Source organism: Trichechus manatus, unplaced genomic scaffold, assembly GCF_000243295.1.
Source record: "Trichechus manatus latirostris isolate Lorelei unplaced genomic scaffold, TriManLat1.0 scaffold00006, whole genome shotgun sequence".
Lineage (NCBI taxonomy): Eukaryota > Metazoa > Chordata > Mammalia > Sirenia > Trichechidae > Trichechus > Trichechus manatus.
In genome coordinates, this window is record NW_004443942.1 from 19,371,040 (window position 1) to 19,395,910 (window position 24,871).

Genomic DNA, 24,871 nt, shown 5'->3' on the forward strand with positions numbered 1-24,871 from the left:
TATAATAAACATATAATGTTTCTATAAATTATAAAAGACAAAATATGGAAAAAAAAGAAGTGATGATATAGGGGATAGGAAATCAATTAAAAAAAAAAAAAAAAGCTCTTTCATCCCTGAGAAAGTCTCAGGAATTAAGAGGTATGAGGTTGTTTATGAAAGCAAAGAGTGGAGCTAAAAATAGAATTGGACGAAAGTCTGTTTAAGGAAGTTGGATCCCCAGATTCCCCTCATCATCATCATCACTTGTTCTGCCAGGTGAGTGCCCTTTCTTCACCCTCAAAGAAGACATGAGGTTTTACTCTCTGAACAGGTTGTAGTCTTGGTGCTAACAGGCACAGCTGAACTAGGGGTATTAAGTAACTTTTCAATAATGGATGTATGCAGCGTTTCCTCCTACTTGTAAAATACTGGTGGTGGTGTTGTTAGGTGCGTTGAGTTGATTTTCTACTCATAAAGATCCCATGCAACAGAACAGAACTGTCCCATAGAGTTTTCTAGACTGTAATCTTTACAGGAGCAGATCACTAGGTCTTTCTTCCACAGAGACATTGTGTAGATTCAAATCACCAACTTTTCAGTTAGTAGCACAGGGCTTAACAATTGGGCCACTAAGGCTCCTAAAATACTGGTAGCTAGGTTTATACACCCTCCAAATAAAGAGATCAAAGAGTTATTACTGATGAACCATAACAATAAAAAAGATCAAGGTACTGATATTTGCACATTACTCAAATGAGTTTTCTGAAGATAACAATAGAGCTAAGCCCATTAGTTTATAAGATCTAATTAAGTACACAGAACAAAACCAGACATTTAAGGATATGTGTCTTAATGTGACAATCAGATGGATGCACAAACGTGCATATACACACATGGGGGAAAAAAAAGGAAAGGAAACAGACAATGTAGAAATAGAAGAAAATGTTAGAATAGCCATAATATCTTCATAGAGATGAAAAGTTATTACATTCACGAAACAAAAAGTGCTGTGGAAAGAGACACTGAATTGTCCTCAGAAATTTAAAATATGAGAGCAAAAAAAGATTAAAATAAAGGCTATACAATAAAGTAGAGGACATCTTCCAGAAAGAACCAAGAAACCAAAAGAGCTAGAACACTAGACAATAGATGATAGAATTAGAAGATCAGTCCAGGAGCTCTAACTTCTGATTAATAAGTGTTCCAGAGAGAGAGAGACAGAACAGAAAAAAGGGAAGTATTCGTGTACATATGTATAAAATGTATGTGTGAGAATGATGTGTCATGTGTATACATATCGATACATACACACACACACACGTGTGTGTGTCTATACGTGAAAATTTCTTACTCTGAAAGGATGAAGGTTTTCACAGAGAGAAGCCCCAGAGTCTAGTATATCAATTTAAAAAGATCAACACTAAGGCACAACGTGAAATTTCAGAATACCATCGGATAAAAGGATGATCCCAAAATCTTCCTGGTAGAAAGTTACATACAAAGTATTGAGAAGAAAAATGGTATGATACTTCTTAACAGCAACATTGGAATTTTGAAATCAGTGGAACAATGTCTTCACAATTCTAATAAAAAATATTTTCAACCTAGTATTCGATACTTAGTCAAGCAATCAGTAATATATATATATTTTAAATTTACATCATAGGATTCTCTAGAAGATATTATTGGAGAACATATTTCTGCATAATAAGGGAGAAGAACAAGAAAGAAGATGGTGGATAAAGGCAAGTATTAAATAGAAAGACCATAAAGTTGTACAAGAAAAGAAATTAATACAGTTCTTGGCTCAACAGGGAATAATATCTACACAGAGATGCTCAATACGAATTTATTTTTAAAAAGGTGAAAACTTCTTTGGCAAGATGGGAGCTGGGGAGGAAATGTATATCTTTGAGCGATATAATGTATAGGAGTTAAATCATTATGGATAAACAGCAGTAAATAGATATCTAAAACTTAAAAAAACAAAAAATAGACAAACAAAAATTAGCAGTATAAATTTGAAGTTTAGGAGAAAAATCAGAAAAAAACAACAAAAATGAAAAAACCCAGCTAAAAGGGGAACAAGAATTGGGAATGGGCAGCAATAGGTCAGAGACTACTTCTACAAACACTATTGTAGTTGTTAATTTTCTAAACTACATACGGGCATTACTTTGATAAAAATATAAACTGAATTTAAGACAGAGGTGAAGAGAGGGAGAAGGAAGGGAGAGGATAGATAGAGGACCACAGTCAGAGGCTTTTAATGGAAAAGAATTAATCAAACTTTGGGGCCATAAAGTAAAAAAGCAGACCAACATATGTCTCTTGCTTGTCCTGGGGTAACTTTACTTAAAATCCTTGGATTCTGAGTGGGATCAATCAGCCAAAGCTATGAAGCTTTACATTCAAAAGTTTAACTGAAACAATTGAGCAAATAACATGGAATGGGTAATCTAATTGAAGGACAGAATGAATACTCTAGCCCTAGGAAAGGCAAGAAAGATCTTTTCTTTATTTAGTCCTCTGTCTACTGGCTTACCACTTCATTCCCCTTTTCCATAAGCTATATTAAAAAAGGAAGGCTGAACAATTCTCTATTTAGCAGAATTTTAACAGGGTTAATAAAAATGTGAACCAATCAATCATCAACAATAACTCATTCAAGATGGCAAGAAATGGACTCAATAAACTTGAAGTCACTAGTCCCAGGAATGAAGGAAAAATCCTTTTCTGTAGGGAACAGAGAAACCACATGTGAAATCTGAATGCTAGTATGTCTCATTTTAAAATGCTGAAAAGCTTACAGAAAATAATAATAGAAATAAAAATAAAGCTTAGGATAGCAAAAACTCTAAGACATAAAAGATATATTTTATTAAGAACTGAATTAATTAGTTTGCTTTCAGATATTTTAAGTGTTTTAAAGATCTCCAGCTTTAGGCTAGCTTTCTTATGCCTATCTTTAACTTCACATTTAGATTCTACATGAAGACACTTTTTAAATTTCTTTACAGGTTTATTAAGAAATATTCAGATGATTAAACAGAAATGATATCACCTTAAGGGTAGACCAAAAGATTTTTCCATCACTACATGCAAATTAACTGATACATACGTAATTCTAAAGAACTGTTTGGGACTATTTACAGAGAAATTGTTTATTGAAAAATAACTTCAATATTGCTTTACTTATAAAAGTCTAATTCAGCTATCCTGAACTTTAAGATGATCCTTTTAGGCTTATTAATACCTCATGCAGCTGAAGGTACATTAATGAAGTAAGGCTATAACTAATGAAGTAACTATGCATTGTATTGTGTAGTCTTAGGACTCATGAAAACCTTTCTTAAAAATAACTTAATAAGAATCTACGTACAATACTAGAGCTTTGCACTTCAGATTTATTGATAAACTCTTAACTTGGGGAAGGACTTGGATGGAGGAGGTTATACGAGAAAGTAATATAACCTTTCAAAATGATTATGCGCTACAGTTCAAACCAGGATTTTAAAAGTGATCAGGGATAAACCTACTGAAAGAAAAAGAAGAGTTCCTCTTCTAAACCCTACAGTAAGCTTTGTTTAATGAATCCAATTCTAGTTTTGTACTTATCCGTTAACAGTTTAAGAAACATTTCAAAATACTACATTTATCTGATGCTTTAGGGCATCTTATATACAAATGCAAATGTGCATTTCAGGATAAAGTGGTTAGTGTTCTATTCATCTATTCTTGCTTTATGGCTAGAGATTCCCATTTCAAAAAGTTTGTTTACTGTAAGTCCATAGAGAGACTAAAAAGAAGTCAGACAAAAACATTTTGCTGTGACTGCCAAGTTTCAGATGCCTCTCAAAAGACTTTTAAGTATTAAAACCACTTTTAAAATTAACTGTAAATGCAAGCACTGAAGTCATGGATTAGACTGAGGAAGAATACAAACATTTTCATCATTAATAGTCCAGATTCTAACACAATATTATGTGGATTACAACATATGTACATTTTGTGAGCTATAGTGTAACATAAAATATGCTATCAACATAAACCACAGTTTAAAATAAAAACAAAAAAAGTGCAAACTGCAATGAAATTAGGATTAATTTGTCTGGCCTGCTAAAATACACTTGTTGAGTGTTTTAAAGAAATTATGAATTGATATTTAATGATTGATTAAGTGGGTTAACCAAGAAATACACGAAGTTTAGACATTCCCCTGCCACTTGCCATCCTTCCTAAAAAACCCGAGGATTTTAAGGAATATGATCAACTAATGGTAGTGTAATAAAAATAACAAATTGGACATTTTGACTTTGTTGATGAAATATAGGAGTCTGATGAATGCATATGAAAGACCTTTGCTAAACTGATGTACCAACTGCCTCAGAGAAATATCTAAAAATGTATTTATTAGCTGAATTGTTCTTTAAGCGATTTAAGTCCACCTGTATGCACAATCTAGTCTATCTCAATATTTCTATCTTTCAAATATTCATTTCTCCAAAAAGTCTATCCTATAGATTTAGTTGAGGACTCTGAAAGGCTTCCACTAGAAAGTAGGAAATTAACAAACCAACAATAAAAGACAAATAGAGTTGTATCATATCTATTTTCATAACAGTAGTTTTGAAAATATCAGTATATTCTTACTTTTAAAATATTCTTTATTATTTTTATTATAAAAAAATCTCACTAAAAAGGTTCTAAGACTAAATTATATAAACAAGCAAACAAGTGACCCTTGGTAACATCTAACTTCTCTTGGCCTTTAAGTATATAATGAGGATAAAATCTACCTTATAGGGATTCCATGAAGGTTAAATGGGATAACATATGTACTCAATAAATACTGATTTCCCTTCCCTCATTGACAGATCAACCTTTGGGCAGATCAATCTAATTTCTTAGACACTCCTCCAGATGATCAGAAATAGACCACATTTATGAAAGGAAATTAAGTTCTTGATTATGACAAACTTCAAATCTGGCTTTATTACTACTAAACTAAGTTAAATGGCCCATATTTAAAATATTAACATACAGAATAGAACATATACTTTGGTGGTATTAAATTAGCCTACTAATATTTTTACTGAAATATAAAATAAACACGGTCTAAATATATGAGTACCTGCAACTGGGTGATAGACTGAAGAGCCAAGGTAATGCTGAACAAAATTTGCCATCCCAGAAAGAATGATTCAGAATTTAAAAACTTAACTAATTTAAATTTAAAAACATTATAAAGAATATAAGATTTAAAAGAAGCCAGAAGGAGAAAATAAACCTTATCATTAAAGGAATAAGGATAAGAATTAACATCGGATTTCTCTTAAAAAAAAATGCAAGCAAAAAGACTGGTGCAAAATATTTCAAGTGTTGAAAGGAAAAAAACAAAAATGAAAAAACACCCACCTAGAATTGTTTATCCAGTAAAAATTATACCTCAAAAATGAAGGAGAAATAAGGACTTTTTCAGACAAACAAAAATTGAGGGAATTTGTCACCAGTATACCTGACTTGTAAGAAGTATTAAAAGAAGCTCTTCAAAGAGAAGAAAAACGCTATAGGTCAGAAACTTGGATCTACATAAAGAGTGTTAGAGAAGGAATAAATGAAGGTAAAATAAGATATTTTATTTTTCTTATTCTTAATTGATCTAATAGATAAAATTTGTTCAAAATAATAATGGAGCAATGTATTTGGTGATTATATTTTATGAGTAAATGTATGACAACAATGTTATAAGAGATGGGACGGAGGAATTGGGGATACTCTGTAACAAGGTAGCTGCACGACCTGTGAAGTAGTATAGTGTTATTTGAAATTGGACTTAGACTAGCTGTAAATGTATACTGCAAACTCTAGGGCAACCATTATTATCTTTTTTAAAGTGGTAAAATTGATATGCTAAGAGAAGAGAGAAAAGGAATCATACAAAATGCTTTATTAAAATGAGAGAAGGCGGCAAAAACATGGAAGATTAAAAAAAAAGAAGGGCAATGAATAGAAAATTGTTACAAATATTGAAGACATTAAACTGCTATATCAATAATCACTTTAAAACTGAATGGTCTAAATACACTAATTAAAAGACAGAGACTGTAAGAGGGGGTAAAAAAAACAAGACATCATATACGTCGTCTATAAAAAACATACTTTAAATATAAATATACAGATATATTAAAAGTAAAGGGATGGGAGAAGATGTACCATGCTAACACCAATCAAAAGAAACCTGGAACAGCTATATTAATTTTAGGACAAGGAAAATTATTAAGGATAAAAAGGGGCATTACATAATGAAAAAGGGATCAATTCTCTAAGAACACATAACAAACCTTAATATGTAAACTCCTAACAACAGAGCAAATATTTGAGGCAGAAATTGATAGAACTGCAAGGAGAAATAGACAAATCCACTATTACTGTTGGGGACTTCAACATTCTTCTATCAGTAATTGACAAATTCAGCAGGCAGAAAATCAGAAAGAACATAATTGAACTGAACAGCACTATCAATCAACTGGATATAACTGAAATTTATAGAATACATCATACACCAACAGTACAATTCTTCTCAAGCTCACATGAAAAATTCACCAAGAAAGATAACACCCTGGGCCATAAAACATACCATGAGAAATTAAAAAAAATTGAAATCATACAAAATATGCTTTCAGACTCCAGTGGAATTAACCTAGAAATCTATAACAGAAAGCTAGCTAGAAAAATCCCAAAATATTTGGACATTAAACAACATATTTTTAAATGACGCATGTGTCAAGGAAGAAGTCTCAGAAGAAATCAAAAACATATTTTGAACCAAATGAACTAAATGAAAATAAAAATATAACTTACTAAAATTTGTGGGATGCAGTGAAAGCAGTACTTAGAGGGAAATTTTTAACACTGAATGCATATATTAGAAAAGAAAAAGAGAAGCAAATTAAATACAAAGTAAGTAGAAGAAAAGAAGTTACAAAAATTAGAGAATAAATCAATAAAATTTAAAAGTGAAAATCGACAAAACCACAAGCTAGTTCTTTGAAAACATCAATAAAATTGATAAACCCTTAGGGTAACCAAGAAAAAAAAGAGAAGACACAAGTTACTAACATTAGAAAGGATAAGGAGGGACCATCACTACTGATCCATGGACATTAAAAGGATAGCAAAGGAATATTATAAACAACTTTATGCCCTAAATTGGATTGTTTATATGAAATGGACCAATTCCTTGAAAGACAAAATCTACACCAAAACTCACACAAGGAGAAACAGATGATCTGAATAGGCCTATATCTAATAAAAAAATTGAATCAATAATTAATAACCTTCCAAAACAGAAAGTACCAGGCCTAGATGGTTTCACTGGTGAATTCTACCAAACATCACAGGAAGAAATTATGCCAATTCTCTACTCTCCTATAGAAAATAGGAGCAGAGGAAATAGTTCTTAACTCATTATATGAGGCTAAAAACCAAACCCATTGCCGTTGAGTCGATTCCGACGCCAGCATTACCCTAATATCAAAACCAAAGACATTACAAGAAAGGAAAACTGTAAACCAATATCTCTCATAAACATAGATGCAAAAATCCTCTACAAAATAATAGCTAATCAAATCCAATAAAAAGAATTGTACGTCACAACCAAATGAGATTTATTCCAAGTATGTGAAGCTGGTTCAACATTCAAAAACCAATCTAGTAACCAATCGCATCAATAGGCTAAAGGAGAAAAATCATATAATCATATCAATAGATGCAGAAAAAAATCTGGAAAAAACCCCAGAAAACCCCAGTGTCCAGTCCTGATAAAAACTCTCAGCAAATAGGAATAGAGGGGAACCTTCTCAATTTGATAAAGAACAGCTATGAAAAACCTACAGCTAACATTATACTTACGTGGTGAGCAACTACATGCCTTCCCCCTAAGACTGGGAACAAGGCAAAGATGTCCCTTCTCACCATTCCTATTCGACACTGCAATTAGACAAAAAAAGGAAATAAAAAGTACATAGATTAGGAAGAAGAAATAAAATGTTTTGCTTGCAGATGACATGATTGTGTATACAGAATTAAAAAATGCAATGGAAACGCAAAGGAGTATGAGCAGGGAGAGGAGCCATTAAAGGAAAGGTTTCATAACATAAGCCAGAATGTGGGATGGAAGAGGGGAAGCAGCATTCAAGATTGCGGGAAAAGCTTGCAAGAAGCACAAAGTATGCTTAAGGGAAGTTTGTGACACCAACTGCTGGATGGAACTGGGTCTGTAGTTTGATATTGGACTGCAAGAGCCTTTGAAGGCTCTCCTAAGGGGGTCTGCACTTTATTAGGAAGTTCACTTTGGTCACGGTGTGAAGGCTGGACTGCAGAGGGGAGAGATAAGAGAAATGGAAACTAGTTTAGATGTCACTGTAATTATTCATTTCTTAAATCAAATTCTCTCAAAAAGTTTTAAAATAAATTATATTAACAAACACCATTCTTTTCTCTCTATGCTTTAAATAAATCTGTCAACACAACCACTGGCAATTTCATGTGGTTTTAGGTAGAGGGGTTTATATTCATTTTTTTAGCTGTTTGAAATATTTCACAGATGGTTTCTTTAAATAAAGAGACTAGATAATTTATCATTAATGAGTTAAAAATTTCTCTGTTAAAAAATGGTCAGGCTTTTTGGGGTGATCCTTTTATGTGCTATATCATGTGTCCTGAATGATTTTACCCAGAGGAACTAATTTATCAAAAGCTAAAGACTGCAAACGTTAAAAGATTTATAGAGCTCTACGTTAGTGTAAAAAGGAGAATGTGGTATTTAGCAAACATGAGTCACAGGCTGCAAAGTAGGGTTCATGATAGGGAGACATTGATGAATGGGATTAGATCTAATTGAGGTTTGGGACAAAATGATGGCAGGGATTTTTCGTTTTCTAGCACTCATGTTGATATGTACGTGAAGAGGTATTTTGGGAAACTATGCTAAATTAAAATCAGTTGGCAAAGTTATAAAGTGAAATCAAGTATCAATATATACATTTCAATAAACATTTCCAGGCTACAAATGATTGATACAATTACTGTACTAATCATAAATCTGATTCTTTTTAACAGCTTTGTGACTCAGGAATTCAGAGCTGAAAATGATACAGGTGAATGAATTTTAACTATTCAATAAATATGTAATCTTAAGGTACCACTAAATTAACCAAAACTAATTAACATTTTAAAATGCATTCATAAGACACTACTGTGATTACTGTAGTATTACAGTAATACCTCTACAGATAGCATCAGTTATATACAAATATTACAAAGAGGGACTACATTTTCCCATGTATTACAGAATTGTCATAGTCCTTTAAAAGAATTCACCACTTTGAGTAATAAATCAACCTTAACCTTTTTATATTTGTCTCTGTGGGACATACCAGATACCATGTTTTCCTCTAAGTTAGTCTCATTTTCCCACTATTTATTCATGCTTATTTAAGATGGGAAAAAAGACAATGCAAACAGTCTTTTCATTTACAGTGATATTTGTAGTTATAGATGGATAACTGAACAATGTCTTATGTACATGAGGACTAAGGGTCAAACAAAATGTGTTTAGGGCTATAAGTATGACTTCTGTAGTCTATTGATAATGATTAAAATCTGTTGCCAAATGAGAAAAAGTATAGAAAATTTAGCTCTGTAACATTTCTGCAGCTTCATATAACAAGATTAAAATGAGGGATTAGTCTAGAGATTTCCCAATTTTTACATGAAATTTCATTGTTGTCAAGTAATTTTAGGGGAAACCTAAATTTATGTTGGAACTCTATATTCAATTAGGATATCTGTACTATGAGAGACTAGTTCTATTAACATGGTTTCTTTTATTGTTCTTTAAGATCAAATCGCTGACAAGGGGTGCAAAATTTTAAAAAAAGGAAGGTTATAGACTTATTAAATGTGAGTTTTGAGACAGATAATGAGGAAATCTTGATTTTTCATTTAATGTCAGAAATATAATCTGTTCTGTAAATAAACCTTACACGAGCACCTCCATCCTGCACAACACTCAGTGAGTACTGTTTCTGTTTTCTAGACCCAAAAAAGGGGCATGTTTTACTCCAAGTCAACAGACATGTAGTTTGGAGGTAAAGACTCTAAGTCAAATAAATACCAAAAAATCTAAAGTATTAAAATTGGCAAAGTATGTTATTCAGGATAATATCCTTTGTACTTCTATGATTAAAAATCAATTTCTAAAAAGTAAAAATTAAAAATATTATATTAACACCAAAAGCTGGTGAGACTGAAAGGAGAAGTAGCTCATTTTTTTACACTGTGGCTAAGAGTTAAGATGGGTATAATCATCTAAGGGAGGAAGATATTTGGCATATTTATTACAAACTTTTAAAAATGTACATATTTTTTGAGCCAGAAATTCTACTTCTAAAAATTTATCCTAGCGATAATCAGATACAAGCGCCAGGATAAACACATACCTGTTTACTAAAATGTTATTTATAATAATAAAATTTATTAAACAACCTAAATCCCCAACAAGAGGGTACAGTTTAAATTAACTATGGTTAATCTCATCAGGTCCCTGGGTGGTGCAGTGAGTAGCTCTGCTGCTAAATGAAAGGTTGGTGGTTCAAGTTCTCCTAGAGGCACCTTGGAAGAAAGGCCTGATGATCTGCTTCTGAAATATCAGCCACTGAAAACCCTCTGGAGTGCAGTTCTAGACACACATGGGGTCGCCATGAGTCAAAATCCATTTCACTGCAGCAGGTCTTTAAATATCATCAGTCTTTTAAAAGCCCTGCGTGTGTGTGTTGTGTGTGTGTACTTGATCTAGTAAATACTCTTTAAATGTCCCTAAGGCACCTGGAAAAAAAAAAATCAGCAACAAATCCTACACCACTTAGTTTTGAAATTTATCGACAAAATCACTAGATAGTATCTGTTTGTGAGAATATAAGGGAAAAAAAAATCAGTGACACGTGTAAGCTTAATCTGATTGCCACATAATTGACTAATATTTTGTAGAAGTTGAATCTCTTCAATGTTGCCTCTGAAAGTTGCTAAGACTACCATTTATAATTCTAGTAATGTATACTATCTGGGTATTGCTTTATCTCTTTAGAAATGTAAACAAAAATTACACTATTTATACTTTGTTCTATGAACTACTCCAATATTCTAAGAACAGTAAATATTTAGGTGAACTCACTTATATACACCTTGACTTTTTGTTTATAATGCATACAAGACACATAATTCATAGAATAGACAAGACATACTATGCAAATAATCTCTGAAATCATTTGAACAAAACATTGAAATAACAAACCAAGAACAAAATGTAGTAAAACAAAATCCACACACTAGTTCTGACATGTTCTCAAAAGAAAATACATATTTACAAATGTAACATGACTTCAATAGTCTTTCATTTTGGTAATGTTATGAAAAGGAATTAAGAGTAAAATAAACATTTTGACTGCTGACAAGTATAGCCTATGCAATTATGTTGTACGTAAAATATGAAATTTTCCATAAGAAATAACGACCATCATACAACAGTAGTAGAATTTCTCAATCTTGGTATAAAAACCTATTTCTTCTCCAACACCTTGAATATAAAGAATCAAGGCCCAAAAGGTGTGAGAGATTCTGAATAAATCTCAACTTTTCCTTTCAAAGATCTCAGCTAGGTCAGGTCTAATGACTAATATGTATGTGTGTGTGTATTTATGTATATATGTGTGTGTGTATATATACATATATATATGTATATACATATAGAAGGAGAGAGAGAATCTATCCAACTTTCCTATCATCTTCATGGAAAAATAGAACACATGGGATTTTTGCTAAATAATTGAAACCCAGGTAATTCTGACCAATTTCCCTACTGACAGCAACTAAAAATTCCGGACAAAATATTTAAAAAAAGGTAATCTCTGCACTTGCAGCTGCTTTTCCCTAGAGATGGTCTGCTGATGCTGGAGGAGGTGACAAAAACGCTTAACAACATTTTTAAGAGCCTCGTGGGACTGGAGTGCCTGGTACTGGAATCTAGGGCCTACTAAAAGGAGTCCCTCACAAACTCTTCTCATTTGGGTTGGGAGCCAGAAAATTCACCCTAAGGGTATATCAGAAGTAAGCAGGCTCGTGAAGAAACTGAAGTTCAGTTTCAAATCATCTTAATCTTTAAAGTTGGACTGAGGCGATCTCAGATTTATAGTTGCACCAGAAGCCTAGAAGAAGCAAACGTAAATTCTCTCTGAAGAAGGACGTCATCATCAGAAGCTTCAAATTATTTCTATAAATAATTATGCAAATACATGTCTGGTACAAAAACAAATTAGCATATATATGTTAGGCATGTTAGAAAATGAGGTCAAAGGAAAGAAAACCAGCAGAAACAAACAACAGAAACAGATCCAGAGGGTTCCAGACTTTAGAACTCTCAGACACGGACTTTAAAATAATCATATTAATTGTGTTTAACGAGAATTTTGGAAAGAAATGAAAACTGTAAGAAAATATCAAATAGAAATTCTAGAACTGAAATTAAGAACTTGATACATTTAAGAGAAGTTTGATTAGAGAAAGAAAAGACACACAAAAGAAAAAGTAAACGGAGAATATGAGAAAAAAGTATCCCAGAATAAATAAAAGGACACAAAACAGAGGAGAGAATAAAAAGGGCATAGATGATACATTGAAAGGTACCATGCAATCGGAATTCCTTTGGAAGCAGAGGAAAGAGCAAAAGTAGTGGAAGCAATATTTGAAGAGAAAATGAAGAACTTTCTAAAACTAATGAAAGATATCCAGATACAAATTTAGAAAGTCCTATGAATCCAAGTAAGAGAAGTAAAAGTAAAATCACATAGGGATTTTAGCAAAAATGCTAAAAACTAAAGGCTAAAAGACTAGAATATCATCTATTCCCTAAATCCTGCATCCTGTGACTATGTTATATTTCATGGCAACAGGGATTTTGCATATGTAATTGAGATTATAAAATTTAAATTAGGGAGATTATTTTGGATTATCTGGCTGGGCCCAATCTAATTACCCCACCAAAACCCAAACCCACTGCCATCCAGTCAATTCTGACTCATAGCAACCCTATGGGACAGAGTAGAGCTGCCCCATAGGGTTTCAAAGGCTGTAATCTTTACGGAAGCAGGCTACTACATCTTTCTCCCTTGGAGCAACTGATGGGTTCAAACCACTGACTTTTGGTTAATAGTTGAGTGCTTAACCACTGCACCACCAGGCTCTTTAATCACATGAGCCCTTAAAAGCAAAGAATGTTCTCTAACTGAAAGCAGGAGACATGAGGTCGGGGGGTGGTGGTGGTTAGGGAGATCTGAAGTCTGAGGATTCCACCTGCCTTTACTGGCTTTGAAGATGAAGGGGGTCACAAGCCACAAACCAGGGAATATGGGTAGCCCCTAGAAACAGAGAATGACTCCTGGCCAATAGCAAGCAAAGAAACAAGGACCTCAGCTCTACAGCTGCATGGAACTGAATTCTGCCAAGAACCAGAAGGAGGCCTGGAAGCAGATTTCCCCCCAGAACTTCCAGATAAGAGCCCCAGCTGGCTGACACCTTGATTTTGGCCTTGTGAGACTCTAAGCAAAGTAACTAGAGGAGCCTGCTGGACTTCCGACCTACAATTCTGTGAGATAAAAAGTTGGTGCTACTTTAAGCTTCTGTGTTTGTGTTAATTTGTTGTGGTAATAATACAAAACTAATATAAAATGGAAAAATCCATCCACAGTTATAGTACAGATTTTTTAATAGCTCTTTTCAGTAACTGATGTGTGTAACTGAGTACGCATACTAAAATAAATCAGTAAGGGTAAGATTTAAAGGACACAATTAAGCAATTTGACCTAACTGACTTATACAGAATATTGCAACCAACAATGGCAAAATATAAATTCTTTAAAACCATACATGAAACATTCACACCAACTAACTATATGCTAGAGGGCAGTGGTGGTTCGGTGGTAAAATTCTCACTATCTATGTGGGAAGACCTGGTTTTGATTCCTGGCCAATGCACCTCAAGCACAGTCACCACTTGTCTGTCAGTGGAGGTGTGTGTGTTGCTGTGATGCTGAACAGGTTTCAGCAGAGCTTCCAGATTAAACAGGCTAGGAAGAAAGGCCTGGCAATCTACTTTTGAAAATCAGCCAATGAAAACCCTATGGATCACAGTGTTCCAATCCCTTTGTGCAGTCAACAACATCTATATGCTGGGCATAAAGAAAGTCTCCACAAATTTCAGAGTATTAAAATAACATAGAGTACATTCTCTAACTACAATTAAGTTGGAAATCAATAACAAAGAGACAGAAAATTGCCATGGCTTTTGAAATTAAGAAATATCACATGGGTCAAAAAGAAACTACAATGAAATTCGGGAAATATCTTGAACTGAATGATTATGAGAAACACTATATATCAAAACTTGTAGGATAAAGCAAAGGCCGTGTTTAGAGGTAAATCTATGGCCATAAAAGCATAAATTAGAAAACAGGCTGAAAATTAAGGAACAAACAATTCATCTTAAGCATTAACAACAAAACAGTAACATAAACCCAATTAAAGGAAGGAAAAATAAAAGTAAGAGTAAAGAAAAGAACAGAAACAATGCAAGAGAATACAAACATCCAACAGAGAAAAATAAAGCAATATCGAGTGACAGTTCTGACAGAAGAGAGAAACCATACCCAAAAGAAATAAAAGCAAAAACACAAATCTATAGAGATTTGTCTCACCTCCCCTTAAAATCCACTGACAAAACATCAGTGCTAGAAAACAGCAATGGTTACCAGCATCAGAAACTGGGTCATTTCTGGAAGATGAAAAACAGATGAGAGCAGATTAATGGGAAAACTAAAGACAAAAACCATGACCTCAGCTGTGAACTGCTCTTCCCCAATCTCTAACTTCAGAAATAAAGAATGAGGAATAGGCTATGAGGGGACTGTCAGTGATAATTAGTAGATTACCAGCTTACTAGATGACTGTGGTTATGTAATACAAGTTAAAACTCTAAACAAAATAGAGACCACCTAGCATCAGCATTGGAGACAAAGAAAAGTAGAGTGGAGTCTGGGGAACATGCAGACTTCTGGGAAGACAGCCAGACACACAAACTGGTGATGGAGGAATAGAGCAGCAGAAGGGCAGTTATAACCAGAAGAACTCTACCCTTAGAGTAAAGCATTTCTTACTTTTGCAAATATAAGGGACTGCCTATTTGCCTCCCTACATGCACCCGAAAGGGAAGCCCATAGACGGGATGCTCATTCAGTAAAGAGACTAGTGAAAGAAACAGAATTATTCAGGGACTGAGAAAGTCCAGAGACAGCAACCAGTCATAATCAGCCTAGACTTATTAATACATAAGTATGACAATGAAGTTTTACTAGACATTTAAAAACCAAGTGCTTGAAAGAAAAGGATGCAGAAAAAAAGAAGATACAATGAAGGGAGAATTAAAAAAAAAAAAAAAAAAACTTTGAAAAATCTCAATTAATATCCTGAGAGAACAGAATATTATATTCAAATAAGTCAGAATACATTTCTGTTCAAAAGAAGTAATCAGAAAATAAACTGAAAGACAAGCAATTACCAATTTAAAAGCAACTGGTGAAATAAAAATGTAAAAAACTCAACAGAAGGGCTAAACAATAGACAGGACACAATTGTAATACAAAACTGATAATCTGGATGGTAAAGCTAGGAAAAAACAAAAACTTGAACTATTAAAAAATTAAAGAAAAGCATAGGCAAATATTTTATAATGTTGGGATAGGAAAGACCTTCCTAAGAAAGGCATAAAATCTAGACCCAGAAGGAAAATTATTCAAGATGATTTCTTCTCTTGGGGCCACTTTAGGTAATTCAAATTTTGCTAAGAAATTGGGAATTTCTCACTAAATATTTCAGTTTTGTTGTGATAGTGTTGCTACTGGTATTCTCTGGTAAATCTTTACATTGCACTGTGTATTCATCTCTTTTGTCATTCTTAACACATGCTTTGCCCTTTATTTTCCCTTAAATACGCTCAGAAAACTTGTTGATTTTTTTTTTCTTATTTGCCTTTGCAAAAAACTACTAGATTTTGGATTTATTTGTTCTTTCTACAATTTTTAAATTTCTATATTATTTTTCTGCTTTTATCTTATTCCTTCTTCTTAGCTTCTCTTGGTCTATTTTTTTGTGCCTTTTGAAATTTATTAAAACGAATAATAGGTTTCTTAATTTTTTTTCAAATTTCTTGTTTAATAACGAAGAAATTTAAAACTATAAGTTTTTCTTTGACTAGAGATTTTGTTGCTTTTTCCTGTTTTCTACATAGTTTGTTGCACTTTTGATTTTGTTTTCATAGATTTTCTAGAAATGTTATTCTTAATTTTAAAAGAGTTAAGATTTTCATCACCTTTTAATTACTTGTAAGTTATTAGATTATGAAGAAACCATGTAGCCTGTAAAAATCTCTACAGAGGATAAAAAGGAACAAATGGAGAAGAGAATATATATAATTAAACAAATAACAGAACAATATTTCCCTGAATTCAATGAAAACTTGAACTTACAGAATTAAAATCCTCACCAATTCCAGACAGGATTAATGAGACCTATTCACAGGCCTAGCTTAATAAAATGTTTGCTATTTTGATTAATTATGATTAATGTACATAAATTGTGTATTTATATCTATATATATTATTCAGTGAAGGATTTAAATTTCTATGTATACCTATTGAATCAAGTTTAAATAAAATTAGTTTCTTTAAATTTACTACCTGCTATTAGATAGTTCCAATTCTTAAAGATGTATATTGCAATCTACTATAATTATATTTTTATCTCATTCTCCTTGCATTTTTAAATTATTGCTTTACGTATTTAGTTGGTATGTTATTTGATTCATATAGGTTTATGAATATATCTTATTAAATTGTGCCTTTTTTCACTTTCCAAAGTCTCTCTTTAAACCTGTTCAGTGTTTTCAACTTTAAATTTTACCTTAATAGAAATTTGTTTTGTCATTCTTGGTTTCTTTTTGTTTGCACTTGCCTGACATATCCGTGTTTATCACTTTACTTCAAACCTTAAAATTAAAAAAATCTTAATTTTAAATGTGTTTCTTGAAAATAGTATACAGCAGGCTTTTGATTTCTAACCCAGTAAGATAGCTTGTTTTTAAATATGGAAATTAAAAACACGTACATTTAAAGTCATAACTGAAATACTTGATTTGTTTCCATTTCTATACTACTACTTACTATTATATTATTTTCTTGTTTCACTTAGAAAAATTTTGTTTCTTTTCACAGATTTGATCAAGCTGATATTTATTCTTTTTTTTTTTGGTAACTTGGAAGTTCCACTATCCCATTTATTACCCTTTACTCCTAAGCAGAAACATAGTACCCTATATTATTTTAATTGGAAAACAAATTTCCTTAAGTGACTCTTTCCCCACTAGCCTACTTCCTCTCCAATCCAACAAAGAAGAGCTCTAAGAATACTTCACTTCTCATCTCTTCTCTCGAGATGAGTGCTCTGGAAATGACTTTATATTCCTCCTCTACCCCCAACTCCTAAAGTTTGATGACACAGTTTGTTTATTTATTATTCATTTTTTAATGGCTGATTTTTCAAAAGTAGATTGGCTAGGCCTTTCTTTCAAGGTGCCTCTGGGTGGACTCGAACCTCCAACCTTTTGGTTAGCAGTTGAACATATTAATCATTTGCTATCACCCAGGGACTCCTAATACAGTTTAGAATTAAGATAAAACTCTTGTAAGAGTTTCCCCTGAGGTATTCCCTCTGTTTTAAAAGTCCTTATTTAGCACTTATATTACACGTTCTCAGAAAGTATATAATTATCCATTTAGATTTATTATCTATTTGTACATAGATAATAAATCTATGGAGCCCTAGTGGCGCAGTGGTTAAGCTTTCGGCTGCTAACCGAAAGGTCGGCAGTTCGAATCCACCAGTTGCTCCTCTGAAACTCTACGGGGCAGTTCTACTCTGCTGTATAGGGTCACTACGAGTCGGAATTGACCCAACGGCAACGGGTTTGATTTTTCGGTTTTATACACAGTAAGGCTTATTGTTCACTGTTATAATGTCTTCATTTTTTTATTCTGCCCTTCTCCCTCCCAAATCTTGAGGTTACTATTTAGATCATTTATTGTTTGACTGGTCTTTTTTGAGGTAGTTTCCTCGTATTAGGCTCATGGATATCTATCTTTCCCATGGCTTTAGCTCATTGGATAGGTTTTCTTTTGGTTCTCACTGAATTTTCTCTATCTGAAAGATAGTCTCACTGGAATTCAGGTCTTGTTATCGGGAGACCCTCTCATGATACTGAAGAGAAGTTTGACAGGATGTAGTTTTTTGTTTTTGTTATTTATTTGTCCTCTGACGCCAGCAAATCAGCTTCTAGGAATATGGTACACATGCAGAAATGTGAATATACAAGCATGTTCTCTGATGTACTGTTTTCAACTGTAAAATGGTATGTACAATGAAATGTCCCTGAATAAAGCAATGGTTAAATAAAGTGTTGTATATTTTTCTCTGGATTTTCAAAATTGTTAAAATAACGAGGTAGATTCTTCATGTACATTTCCTAAAATGTCCATAATACAGAAATAAAAAAGTTGTATAATGTGCTAGCATTCACATTTATTAGGTTTAACAAAAAGCTAGTGTTAGGTTGTCTAATACAAATATTTTATATATATATATATAGCTAAGATAACCAAAATGCTAATATCGTTTATCTCTAAGGTAGGGCATAATACTGAGGTTCCTGGGATAGTAAAAGAGGGCATTCTACTTCTTACATTATGTTCTTCATACTGCCTGAATTATTTTAAAACGAGATCAGATGTTATTTTGCAATTAAACTGTCCCATGCACACTTCTATGAGAGAGTGATCAACTGATCAATAGTAAAACAGTAACTTCTGTACTTTTAGCTGATCTTAAGAACAGATTATTATGTATTATATAATACAATATTCTTAATTACAATCATCCATCTTTAGTAGGGTTAAATGTTAAAGAAAGATGGGAAATAAAATGATTTCCTTTAAAAATGGGTAAAATAACTTTAAGGTTTTATTGCTAAAGTTACTTAAAACATCAATGCACATTTGGTCATAGACTCCTGGAAGATACTGGTTAGACTGGTACATAAAGGAGGCTACTCTTTAGAAATAATGTTACTATTTACTTGATAAAACAAAATCCATACTTACAACAGGTAGACTGAACTGGTCCAAGTTGTGGAAAGGTCATAAGAACAGAAACCCCTGGTAGATCCTTTTGCTTTGGATATTCAGTAGTTTGGTCAGCCCAAGCCACCATTTTTTTCCTCTCAACTAAATGTTGAATCACTTTGAAGTCAGACTCAAAAGCAGCATTTGATAGGCCAGCTTCTTTTAATGCACAATACTGTTTTTTGAAGGCTGGAAGTAAAGCATTCAATACTCTATATACAGAAAGGGCCAAGAAAAAAGAAATAAAAACTAAATTTTAAAAACATTATTTTAGTTCTTCTAAGTATCACTCAAAAGTATGAGCAAATCATTAAAATGATTCCCCATATACGTTTTCTTTTAGAATATGTTTTTTCAATCAAACACCTCCACATATTTTTAAAATATTAAGAATAAAGTAGAAAGAATCTGGGATAGAAATCACAAGAACTAGGCTCCAGTCTCAGCTTGTCCTTTTTACTTCTATCTCCCCTTGGACAAGGTGCAAACCGAAGTTTCCCCCTTTATAAAATGGTGGACAACTTGACAGTCATTTGCTCAACTTACAGGATTGTTTTGAAGACTAAGTTAAAAACAAATAAAAGCTTTTTTCAAAGCATAATGTGCTTAAAAAATTAAAGATATTGTTGTTATTATTAATAATTACCATGGGATTGAAATGAAAAACTAATATATACTATGTCAAACAACGAGACTCATATTTTAGCTATATAACATTAAAAAAAAAAGAGAGAGAGAATAAAACTCCACTCTCCTTCAAGTTAACTCTTCATGACCTAAACCGATGGCTTTCAGAAAGGGATTCAAAGGGATTTTGCGGAAAGTTCTAGACAGGGATGGTGGATCTGGGGAATGGTTGGAGAACTGGATTCCTGGCTTTAACTCAAAACCTTCCATATCCCTGTCAATCAGAACAGTACTTAGTTTATCTTTTTATGTATTAGACCTCCATATAAGCTTTCACTGAAAAAATGAAGTGACAGCTAAACAACTGAAAACTTGTATACTCAACCAATGGTTCTTAACTTTTAGATCAAGGAAGACACCAAAATACATGAATGATCTTGAGATGATTCAGTCCTGGTATACTAAGGCAGTGAATATATGATATTTCAGTTGACTCATAACAACCAAAAGGTTGGCAGTTCGAACCCACCAGCTGCTCCGTGAGAGAAAAGACCTGGCGATCTGCTCCCATAAAGATTACAGCCTAGGAAATCTTATCAGGCAGTTCTACTCTGTAATATAGGGTTGCTATGAGTCAGAATTGAGTGGATGACACACAACGATAACAAAAACAACAACAAATAGTTGAGACTTTTTTTGTAGGGGCAGGTACACCATTTAAGCCAAGTAGGTAACAAGTATAGGGAAAAAAGTCAATCAGAAAGTCAATAAGGACGATTATTTATTGAGCACATACAATAATCAGTTACTGTGCAGAAAAGAGTTAACTCAGCAGGCCTGCAACTACTATCCTTAGAAATGCCTGACTGCAAAGTTGGCTCTTGGCTGTCTGGAAACCTGGAGTTCAGGAAGGTTCCTATCATTCCTAGAACTGATAGAATGGCTCACTGTGCATAAACTGTTGGTACAAATAATGTGGTTTATGCTGAACATGTGCTTCCCTTCTGGGAGTCTGGAAATTTTGGTATGTGCTAAGCAGAGACTGTCTACATGATACCAGACCTAACATAAATCTGGGGCATTAGTTTCTAATGAGCTTTCCTGGTAGACAACTTGTCACACATGATGTCACACATGTTGCTGAGGGAACTGAGTGCATCCTATGTGACTCCACTGGGAAAAGACTCTTAGAAGCTTGTGTCAGTTTTTCTCCAGACTTTGCCCCACATGCCTTTTCCTTTTGCTGATTTCCTTTGTATCCGTTTGCTGTAATAAATCATAGTTGTGAGTATGACTATATGCTGAGTACTGTGACACCTCTTACTGAATCATCAAACCTGGGGGGTGGTTTTGGGGACACTGACATAGGTACTATGTCATGTGAACTATTTATGTTATTTAATTCTTTCAAAAGCTTTTTAATTATTATGATCTATTTTTAAATATAAGGAAATTAAGGCTTAGCAAGATGCAATAATTTACGCAAGGTTACACTGCTAATATCTGCTGGAATTCAAACCCGAGATCAACTTTAAAACTCAAACTCTATTAGGCCACATTACATCTGAGATGATCTGAATGCCCAGTTTTCTAAATTATTAAGAGTTAGAATCTTTTTTGTCCCCTATTCTTGAAGTAAAAACTTTATCTTAAATGTATAAATGTATTAATCTGTTATAGCAAATACGGAATGGTTAAAATAAATTAATGTTTAATGACTATGGCTCTTGAAAGCAGTTTGACGGCTAATAAATAAATTTTCAGTGTCTGTCCTAGGTACAGATGTAGAATGCATGGAGACATTAGGCTGAGCTTCTATGCATAGAAGAGTATCTCCCTGAATGTTTTCTTTTCCTTTTTCAACACAGCTATCCCTAATATGGTTTCCTGTGAATCAGAAAAAGCATGAAAATGAAGGTCAGGGAGTTGACTGATCTATCCAAGGTGAAAAAATAAAGTTTTACATCTTTTACTATTATGTCTCAAAAATCAAACAATTAAGATGTTACTATTGAGCCAGTAAAAGGAGCATAAAAGAGCATTATAGGATCACACAAAAATCTGGGATGTCTGATGTTAAAAAATACACATTTTTTAAGAAACTTCAGTTTAATGATAGCAAAAAAATCATTCTGGAATTACGAATGCTTAAAAATCGCCTACTTAAAATTCAGCAGGGATTAATAGCCATTATCTCTAAAAGCGGAGGCAACTAGAGGACAAAACTAAAAGGTAGAGACATTTTCACTGTGTATCTTTTGAATTTTGTATTATGTGGCATATATTACATAAATAATACATTTTTCAAGAAAAAATGCTTTCAATACTATAAAACATTGTAAAAATTAGTTGGAGGTTGTCATGGATTGAATTATGTCCCTCCAAAAATGTATCAGTTTGGCTGGGCCATGATTCCCGGTATTGTGTGATTTTCCTATATGTTGTAAATCCCGCCTCTATGATGTTAATGAGGGAGTATGGGCGGCAGTAGTGTTAGTAAGGCAGGACTCAATCTACAACATTGGATTGTGTCCTGAGGCAATCCCTTGAGATAAAAAAGACAGAAGTGAGCAGAGAGACAGGGGGACCTCATCCCATCAAGAAAGCAGTGTTGGGAGCAGAGTGCGTCCTTTGGACCAGGATCTGTGCGCAGAGAAGCTCCTAGTCCCGGGAACACCAAAGAGAAGAAGGCCAACAGAGAGAAAAAGCCTTCCCCTGGAGCTGATGCCCTGAATTTGGACTTCTAGCCTACGAGACTGTTTGAGAAAATAAATTTCTCTTTGTGAAAGCCATCCACTTGCGGTATTTGTTAGAGCAGCGTTAGACGACTAAGACAGAGGGAAAGAACCACATACACTCTTAATTTTTTTTTTTTTTTGGCATGTTTTCTGATGCTGGCAGACACTTAAAAAATAATGTAGCCCACACCAGAAAAAAATCAACTTTTATTGATTTCAGAAAACTTCTATGTTTCAACGTATCTTAGGTGTATGGGGCTAAAATTCTGGAATAGGTAAATTTATTTACTTACATCTCAGTCTGCCTATACTGCTGTTCTTGAAGATTAGCTAGATCCATCATATGCTCAATCTGTGCTTTCAAATCTTTGGTTTGAAGGTATAAGTGGTGATACTGAAGATCTTTATCAAGTTCCTGGGGAAAACAATACAAAATATACATCAGATTCTTTTAAAAATATTATAAATCAAGAAAATTTTAATAAAATTTATTATAGATTGCTCATAGTATTCTCTTATAATCCTTTTTCTGTAAGGAAAGTAGTAATGTCTCCATTCTCATTTCTGACTTAGTTATTTGCATCTTCTCTCTTTTTTCATCAGTCTAGCTAAAGGTTTGTCAATTTTATTATCTTTTCACAGAACCAACTATTTCTGATTTCACTGACTCTATTTTGCTTTTGTATTTTGTATTTCATCTATCCCTGCTCTGATCTTTGCTACTTCTTCCCTTCTGGTAGCTTTGTGCTTAGTTTGCTCTTTTTCTACTTCCTCAAGTTGTAAACTTAGGTTACTGATTTGAGATCTTTCTTGATTTTTAAAGTAGATCATTATTGCTATAAATTTTCCTCTCAGAATTGCCTTTGCTGCCTACTGTAAGTTTTAGTATGTTGTCCTTTCATTTTCATTGGTCTCTAAGGATTTTCTAGTGTTGTTTTTGATTTCTGACCCATTGGTTGTTTAATAGTGTATTAATTTCCACATATTTGTATAATTTTCAGTGTTCCGTCTGTTATTCAGGGAACTTTAAATTACTAAAAAACAAAAAAAATGCATATTTATACGAATGTAATCCCCTTCAATTTTCCCTCTGGGAGAGGATCTATAGCTTTGATCAGATTTCTTAAGGTATCTACGACCCCCACAAAATACGGGAATCACTGCTCTGGAGGAAAAACTGAAAATACATGATGCAGCTAACTCTATTGTGCTCCTCTTGTGTACACCTAGCTTTAGCTATTGATGTCTATGTTATTATAGCTTAACATATTATTCAACTATCACCTATCAATCACGTATCATGTGTTAAGTGCTGTTAGGCCTTTACACGCAGTATTTCATTTAACCTTATAATGACTTAAATATATTTTAAAGATTAGAAATTAAGACATAGAAATTAAACAACTTATCCAAGTTGTTTTATAAATAATATATATTTATATATAATTGGTGTTAGAATTGATATTCAAAACAAATATCAAGAACCAGAATTACCAAATATTCACTTCTTATCAAAGTCCACGTTCTTTCCAGTATTTTCATTCTCTTTGTAGAGAATATTTTGAAGTGTTTATAAATTATTTTACTGTGAAATATTACTAGATTATGCTAATGTCCTAAACTACTAAACTGACTGGCACACTTTCAGCAAGATAATCTGAAGAATTCTAGAATTACTCAGGTATAGATCAAGTGTTGGAAGTTCCTAAGTATTCACATTGGAGAAGAATTCTGTCTCTATTTGTCTTTAGCTTTATTCTTAAGAAACAGTATATGCTGCTTGCTGACCCTTTCACTACTTAGAATTATTATTGGCTACTCTGCTAGCATCCTCTCTCTCCAGTCATGTATGAGCTTTAATGCCAAAATAATTTACAGCTATTCCTAGCCAGTAAGACAATCTGTTCTCCTAGTCATGATGCATTTGCTAGTATCTTTGAATTATAAAAAAATTAATATCTTTGAATATTAAAGATCACTAGCTGCATTTATTTGTTACTTAATTTTTTAACATTTCATCTCCATTTATTTTGTATCTGGTGTTCTTTCACAAATTTGAAGATTCTAGAAAGCTAGGTACCAATTAACTGATACACAGCTTAGCATTTCAGAAGAGCAACATCAAACAAGGTAAAGAATTTACACACTCCTCTCTTCAGAAAAAGAGGGAAAAGAAGTTTT

General features: G+C 33.2%; 1 protein-coding gene across 2 annotated transcripts in view; it reads right to left on the reverse strand.

The window, feature by feature from the left end:
• KIF18A (kinesin family member 18A) overlaps nt 1-24,871 on the reverse strand; it is a 106,193-nt gene that overhangs the window by 24,710 nt on the left and 56,612 nt on the right. The window contains exons 12-14 of one of the 2 annotated variants that reach the window (XM_023737879.1): nt 22,984-23,105; nt 19,305-19,537; nt 7,897-7,974 (exon numbers count right to left, since the gene is read on the reverse strand). In XM_023737879.1, the coding sequence (XP_023593647.1) occupies nt 7,897-7,974; nt 19,305-19,537; nt 22,984-23,105 (433 nt within the window). The remainder of the gene's footprint in view (nt 1-7,896; nt 7,975-19,304; nt 19,538-22,983; nt 23,106-24,871) is intronic. The other variant, XM_023737888.1, reaches the window with a different exon arrangement.